This window comes from Penaeus vannamei, chromosome 5 (assembly GCF_042767895.1).
Source record: "Penaeus vannamei isolate JL-2024 chromosome 5, ASM4276789v1, whole genome shotgun sequence".
NCBI lineage: Eukaryota > Metazoa > Arthropoda > Malacostraca > Decapoda > Penaeidae > Penaeus > Penaeus vannamei.
Window position 1 is genome coordinate 11,258,307 of NC_091553.1, and position 7,500 is coordinate 11,265,806.

Consider the following 7,500-nt stretch of genomic DNA (forward strand, 5'->3'; position numbering starts at 1 on the left):
TATATTTTTACCAATATTATCCATTCTGTTTTGATCATGAGTTTATATTTTTATCAATATTATCCATTCTGTTTTGATCATGAGTTTATATTTTTATCAATATCATCCATTCTGTTTAGTTGTTTACTGTATGTTAATCTTCTTGTAAATTATTATTATTTATATTTGTTGACAATTAACACTCATCTTAGGTTTGCTTATTGTTTTTGTATGTATACTTTTTGTATAATCTTCAGGAGAATAAACACACACTGTTCATGTGAATAAATATAGTTTCCCCTCATTTGTGCAGAAACTGGCCCGCAGCTCCCCAGGCAATATATTCTTCTCGCCCTTCACCATCATGACGGCGCTCGGCATGGTCTACTCGGGAGCGCAAAGGAACACCGAGCAGGAAATGAAAACAGTCATGAACTTGTCTCAGGACAGAATCAGTCTTCACAGAGCCTTCAAGGACGTCATCACAGGCTTCCAAGTAAGAAACAACTCATATATACATACATATATATATATATATATATATATATATATATATATATATATATATATATATATATATATATATATATATAGACACACATCCATATACAAATAGATGGCTTGAAAGATGGCCAGTCTGGTAGGTAGGTATAAATATAATCTAGAATATATAGATGCACTACTGTAGGTAGGTGATATATGGATGTGTTTACATGGATAAACATAGATAGTGAGACACATTAACTGAGATATAGATGCACCTTTTAAATTTCTATTATCGGCTTTCCTTTCCATTTATTTTCGGTTTTCCTTTACATTCATATTTTCGTAAATCCCCTCTCCCTTCTCCCCAGGAAAAAGGCAGACCATTCGAGCTACACACGTCGAACATAGCCTACGTCCCCGATAGCGTGCCACTGTTGCCAAACTACAAAGCCATCCTGTCCAACACGTACCAGAGTTACGCCAAGTCTGGTAACTTCCGCAAACCCGAGTTACTCAGGGAGGAAATTAATACCACGGTGAAATCGCAGACGAATTCGCGTATTTTGGAACTCGTGCCCGAAGGTGCTGATGCGTGTTTTTGCTTTTAGTGAGAGATTTTTTTCTTCTTGTTTTTCTTGTTCTTCTTCTTGTTCTTGTTCATCATCACCATCTTCTTCTTCTTCTCCTTCTTCTTCTTCTTCTTTTTTCTTTTTTTAGGCGTATGTAATTACGTGTGTAATTGTAGACAGATAAGTTTGTGGGCAGATTAAAAGATGAAAAAAACTTGTATATGGCCTAATATACCGTAAATTCCCGACATTCACTCCTAAAAAATACGTAAATAACCAAACTGCCGAAAACGCTAACAGCCTAAGAAACAAACGAACCAAGAAGCAATGAACAAACAAAGCAACTCTCCATTCTCTTTCGTCCAGGCGTGATAGACGAAGACCTCAAGATTCTGCTCATTAACGTCGTCTACTTCAAAGGCCTGTGGGAGAAGGAATTCGTATCGCACACGACGGAGGGAATATTCTGGCTCTCAGAAGAGGAAAACATAAAAGTTCCCATGATGCACATTTCGGAATCCTTCGAGATGGTTCACCACAAAGATCTTGGTGCTACTGTGTTGTCTATGGATTATAAGGTTTGTCTGATAAGGGGAATCTGATCTGTAAGGTAATCACGCACGCACGTGGAAACACACACACACACAGAAAAAGAAACGCACACAAGCGCAAAGAAACACACACAATCAAACAAACACGAATACACTCAACAAACGAATGCAAATACAAACAAACACAATCAACAAACGCCCACAGACACAAAGAAACACAAACAATCAACAAACACAAAGTAACACAAACACAGTCAAACAAGCGCATACAGACCCAAACAAACACAAACAATCAAACAACCACAAAACAATCAAACAAACACAAACACACAAACAAACACAAACAATCAAACTGCCACAAAAACAATCAAACTGCCACAAAAACAATCAAACAAACGCATACACACACGCACACAAACACTCACACGTACCCTACCTGTACGAACACACTCAGCTTCTCCCTCCCACCTGCCCCCAGGGTTCAAGGCTGAGCATGCTGATCGTCCTCCCCCTGGAGCGAGACGGCCTGCCCGAGATGGAGGCCAAGATAGCGGACATGGACCTCGGCGACCTGGAGAAGGCCATGGTCAGCTGCAAGATCGCCGTGTCGCTGCCGAGGTTCAAGATGCTGGAGACGATTCATCTCACCGATCTTCTTATCGAGGTGGGTGTGATGTGGTGAGCGAGTTTCTTATCGAGGTGGGTGTGATGCGGTAGGCGAGTTTCTTATCGAGGTGGGTGTGATGTGGTAGGCGAGTTTCTTATCGAGGTGGGTGTGATGTGGTGGGCGAGTTTCTTATCGAGGTGGGTGTGATGTGGTGGGCGAGTTTCTTATCGAGGTGGGTGTGATGTGGTAGGCGAGTTTCTTATCGAGGTGGGTGTGATGTGGTAGGCGAGTTTCTTATCGAGGTGGGTGTGATGTGGTGGGCGAGTTTCTTATCGAGGTGGGTGTGATGTGGTAGGCGAGTTTCTTATCGAGGTGGGTGTGATGCGGTAGGCGAGTTTCTTATCGAGGTGGGTGTGATGCGGTAGGCGAGTTTCTTATCGAGGTGGGTGTGATGTGGTAGGCGAGTTTCTTATCGAGGTGGGTGTGATGTGGTAGGCGAGTTTCTTATCGAGGTGGGTGTGATGCGGTAGGCGAGTTTCTTATCGAGGTGGGTGTGATGTGGTGGGCGAGTTTCTTATCGAGGTGGGTGTGATGTGGTAGGCGAGTTTCTTATCGAGGTGGGTGTGATGCGGTAGGCGAGTTTCTTATCGAGGTGGGTGTGATGCGGTAGGCGAGTTTCTTATCGAGGTGGGTGTGATGCGGTAGGCGAGTTTCTTATCGAGGTGGGTGTGATGTGGTAGGCGAGTTTCTTATCGAGGTGGGTGTGATGCGGTAGGCGAGTTTCTTATCGAGGTGGGTGTGATGCGGTAGGCGAGTTTCTTATCGAGGTGGGTGTGATGTGGTAGGCGAGTTTCTTATCGAGGTGGGTGTGATGTGGTGAGCGAGTTTCTTATCGAGGTGGGTGTGATGTGGTAGGCGAGTTTCTTATCGAGGTGGGTGTGATGTGGTAGGCGAATTTCTTATCGAGGTGGGTGTGATGTGGTGGGCGAGTTTCTTATCGAGGTGGGTGTGATGTGGTAGGCGAGTTTCTTATCGAGGTGGGTGTGATGTGGTAGGCGAATTTCTTATCGTGGTGGGTGTGATGTGGTGAGCGAGTTTCTTATCGAGGTGGGTGTGATGTGGTAGGCGAGTTTCTTATCGAGGTGGGTGTGATGTGGTGGGCGAGTTTCTTATCCAGGTGGGTGTGATGTGGTAGGCGAGTTTCTTATCGTGGTGGGTGTGGTGTGGTAGGCGAGTTTCTTATCGGGGTGGGTGTGATGTGGTGGGCGAGTTTCTTATCGAGGTGGGTGTGATGGGGTAGGCGAGTTTCTTATCGAGGTGGGTGTGATGTGGTAGGCGAGTTTCTTATCGAGGTGGGTGTGATGTGGTAGGCGAGTTTCTTATCGAGGTGGGTGTGATGTGGTGGGCGAGTTTCTTATCGAGGTGGGTGTGATGTGGTAGGCGAGTTTCTTATCGAGGTGGGTGTGATGTGGTAGGCGAATTTCTTATCGTGGTGGGTGTGATGTGGTGAGCGAGTTTCTTATCGAGGTGGGTGTGATGTGGTAGGCGAGTTTCTTATCGAGGTGGGTGTGATGTGGTAGGCGAGTTTCTTATCGAGGTGGGTGTGATGTGGTGGGCGAGTTTCTTATCGAGGTGGGTGTGATGTGGTGGGCGAGTTTCTTATCGAGGTGGGTGTGATGTGGTGGGCGAGTTTCTTATCGAGGTGGGTGTGATGTGGTAGGCGAGTTTCTTATCGAGGTGGGTGTGATGTGGTAGGCGAGTTTCTTATCGTGGTGGGTGTGATGTGGTAGGCGAGTTTCTTATCGAGGTGGGTGTGATGTGGTGGGCGAGTTTCTTATCGAGGTGGGTGTGATGTGGTAGGCGAGTTTCTTATCGAGGTGGGTGTGATGTGGTAGGCGAGTTTCTTATCGAGGTGGGTGTGATGTGGTAGGCGAGTTTCTTATCGAGGTGGGTGTGATGTGGTAGGCGAGTTTCTTATCGAGGTGGGTGTGATGTGGTAGGCGAGTTTCTTATCGAGGTGGGTGTGATGTGGTAGGCGAGTTTCTTATCGTGGTGGGTGTGATGTGGTAGGCGAGTTTCTTATCGAGGTGGGTGTGATGTGGTAGGCGAGTTTCTTATCGAGGTGGGTGTGATGTGGTAGGCGAGTTTCTTATCGAGGTGGGTGTGATGTGGTGGGCGAGTTTCTTATCGAGGTGGGTGTGATGTGGTGGGCGAGTTTCTTATCGAGGTGGGTGTGATGTGGTGGGCGAGTTTCTTATCGAGGTGGGTCTGATGTGGTGGGCGAGTTTCTTATCGAGGTGGGTGTGATGTGGTGGGCGAGTTTCTTATCGAGGTGGGTGTGATGTGGTAGGCGAGTTTCTTATCGAGGTGGGTGGGATGTGGTAGGCGAGTTTCTTATCGAGGTGGGTGTGATGTGGTAGGCGAGTTTCTTATCGCGGTGGGTGTGATGTGGTGGGCGAGTTTCTTATCGAGGTGGGTGTGATGTGGTAGGCGAGTTTCTTATCGAGGTGGGTGTGATGTGGTGAGCGAGTTTCTTATCGTGGTGGGTGTGATGTGGTAGGCGAGTTTCTTATCGAGGTGGGTGTGATGTGGTGAGCGAGTTTCTTATCGTGGTGGGTGTGATGTGGTAGGCGAGTTTCTTATCGAGGTGGGTGTGATGTGGTAGGCGAGTTTCTTATCGAGGTGGGTGTGATGTGGTAGGCGAGTTTCTTATCGAGGTGGGTGTGATGCGGTAGGCGAGTTTCTTATCGAGGTGCGTGTGATGTGGTGAGCGAGTTTCTTATAGAGGTGGGTGTGATGTGGTGAGCGAGTTTCTTATCGAGGTGGGTGTGATGTGGTGAGCGAGTTTCTTATCGAGGTGGGTGTGATGTGGTGAGCGAGTTTCTTATCGAGGTGGGTGTGATGTGGTAGGCGAGTTTCTTATCGAGGTGGGTGTGATGTGGTACGCGAATTTCTTATCGAGGTGGGTGTGATGTGGTGAGCGAGTTTCTTATCGAGGTGGGTGTGATGTGGTAGGCGAGTTTCTTATCGAGGTGGGTGTGATGTGGTAGGCGAATTTCTTATCGAGGTGGGTGTGATGTGGTAGGCGAGTTTCTTATCGAGGTGGGTGTGATGTGGTAGGCGAGTTTCTTATCGAGGTGGGTGTGATGTGGTAGGCGAGTTTCTTATAGAGGTGGGTGTGATGTGGTAGGCGAGTTTCTTATCGAGGTGGGTGTGATGTGGTAGGCGAGTTTCTTATCGAGGTGGGTGTGATGTGGTGAGCGAGTTTCTTATAGAGGTGGGTGTGATGTGGTAGGCGAGTTTCTTATCGAGGTGGGTGTGATGTGGTAGGCGAGTTTCTTATCGAGGTGGGTGTGATGTGGTAGGCGAGTTTCTTATCGAGGTGGGTGTGATGTGGTAGGCGAATTTCTTATCGAGGTGGGTGTGATGTGGTGGGCGAGTTTCTTATCGAGGTGGGTGTGATGTGCTAGGCGAGTTTCTTATCGAGGTGGGTGTGATGTGGTAGACAAATTTCTTATCGTGGTGGGTGTGATGTGGTAGGCGAATTTCTTATCGTGGTGGGTGTGATGTGGTGGGCGAGTTTCTTATCGAGGTGGGTGTGATGTGGTAGGCGAGTTTCTTATCGAGGTGGGTGTGATGTGGTAGGCGAATTTCTTATCGTGGTGGGTGTGATGTGGTGAGCGAGTTTCTTATCGAGGTGGGTGTGATGTGGTGAGCGAGTTTCTTATCGAGGTGGGTGTGATGTGGTAGGCGAGTTTCTTATCGAGGTGGGTGTGATGTGGTAGGCGAATTTCTTATCGAGGTGGGTGTGATGTGGTGGGCGAGTTTCTTATCGAGGTGGGTGTGATGTGGTAGGCGAGTTTCTTATCGAGGTGGGTGTGATGTGGTAGGCGAGTTTCTTATCGAGGTGGGTGTGATGTGGTAGGCGAGTTTCTTATCGAGGTGGGTGTGATGTGGTAGGCGAGTTTCTTATCGAGGTGGGTGTGATGTGGTAGGCGAGTTTCTTATCGAGGTGGGTGTGATGTGGTGGGCGAGTTTCTTATCGAGGTGGGTGTGATGTGGTAGGCGAGTTTCTTATCGAGGTGGGTGTGATGTGGTGGGCGAGTTTCTTATCGAGGTGGGTGTGATGTGGTGGGCGAGTTTCTTATCGAGGTGGGTGTGATGTGGTAGGCGAGTTTCTTATCGAGGTGGGTGTGATGTGGTAGGCGAGTTTCTTATCGAGGTGGGTGTGATGTGGTAGGCGAGTTTCTTATCGAGGTGGGTGTGATGTGGTGAGCGAGTTTCTTATCGAGGTGGGTGTGATGTGGTAGGCGAGTTTCTTATCGAGGTGGGTGTGATGTGGTAGGCGAGTTTCTTATCGAGGTGGGTGTGATGTGGTAGGCGAGTTTCTTATCGAGGTGGGTGTGATGTGGTGGGCGAGTTTCTTATCGAGGTGGGTGTGATGTGGTGGGCGAGTTTCTTATCGAGGTGGGTGTGATGTGGTGGGCGAGTTTCTTATCGAGGTGGGTGTGATGTGGTAGGCGAGTTTCTTATCGAGGTGGGTGTGATGTGGTAGGCGAGTTTCTTATCGAGGTGGGTGTGATGTGGTGGGCGAGTTTCTTATCGAGGTGGGTGTGATGTGGTGGGCGAGTTTCTTATCGAGGTGGGTGTGATGTGGTGGGCGAGTTTCTTATCGAGGTGGGTGTGATGTGGTAGGCGAGTTTCTTATCGAGGTGGGTGTGATGTGGTAGGCGAGTTTCTTATCGAGGTGGGTGTGATGTGGTGAGCGAGTTTCTTATCGAGGTGGGTGTGATGTGGTAGGCGAGTTTCTTATCGAGGTGGGTGTGATGTGGTAGGCGAATTTCTTATCGAGGTGGGTGTGATGTGGTAGGCGAGTTTCTTATCGAGGTGGGTGTGATGTGGTAGGCGTGTTTCTTATCGAGGTGGGTGTGATGTGGTGGGCGTTTTTCTTATCGAGGTGGGTGAGATGTGGTGGGCGAGTTTCTTATCGAGGTGGGTGTGGTGTGGTAGGCGAGTTTCTTGTCGAGGTGGGTGTGATGTGGTGGGCGAGTTTCTTATCGTGGTGGGTGTGATGTGGTGGGCGAGTTTCTCTTCGTGGTGGGTGTGTTGTGGTTGGCGAGTTTCTTATCGAGGTGGGTGTGATGTGGTAGGCGAGTTTCTTATCGAGGTGGGTGTGATGTGGTGAGCAAGTTTCTTATCGTGGTGGGTGTGATGTGGTAGGCGAGTTTCTTATCGAAGTGGGTGTGATGTGGTAGGCGAGGTTCTTATCGAGGTGGGTGTGATGTGGTTAGTGAATGTTATAGCCCTT

General features: G+C 48.3%; 2 protein-coding genes across 2 annotated transcripts in view; one reads left to right on the forward strand and one right to left on the reverse strand.

Moving 5' to 3' along the window:
- Nucleotides 1–7,500, reverse strand: part of LOC113823313 (YEATS domain-containing protein 2) — a gene marked incomplete in the record, with an annotated part of 128,433 nt that overhangs the window by 77,260 nt on the left and 43,673 nt on the right.
- Nucleotides 1–7,500, forward strand: part of LOC138861835 (leukocyte elastase inhibitor-like) — a 15,955-nt gene that overhangs the window by 5,793 nt on the left and 2,662 nt on the right. Inside the window, exons 3-6 of the mRNA XM_070121879.1 lie at nucleotides 293–475; nucleotides 834–1,047; nucleotides 1,401–1,612; nucleotides 2,064–2,249. Of these exons, the coding sequence (XP_069977980.1) occupies nucleotides 293–475; nucleotides 834–1,047; nucleotides 1,401–1,612; nucleotides 2,064–2,249 (795 nt within the window). The remainder of the gene's footprint in view (nucleotides 1–292; nucleotides 476–833; nucleotides 1,048–1,400; nucleotides 1,613–2,063; nucleotides 2,250–7,500) is intronic.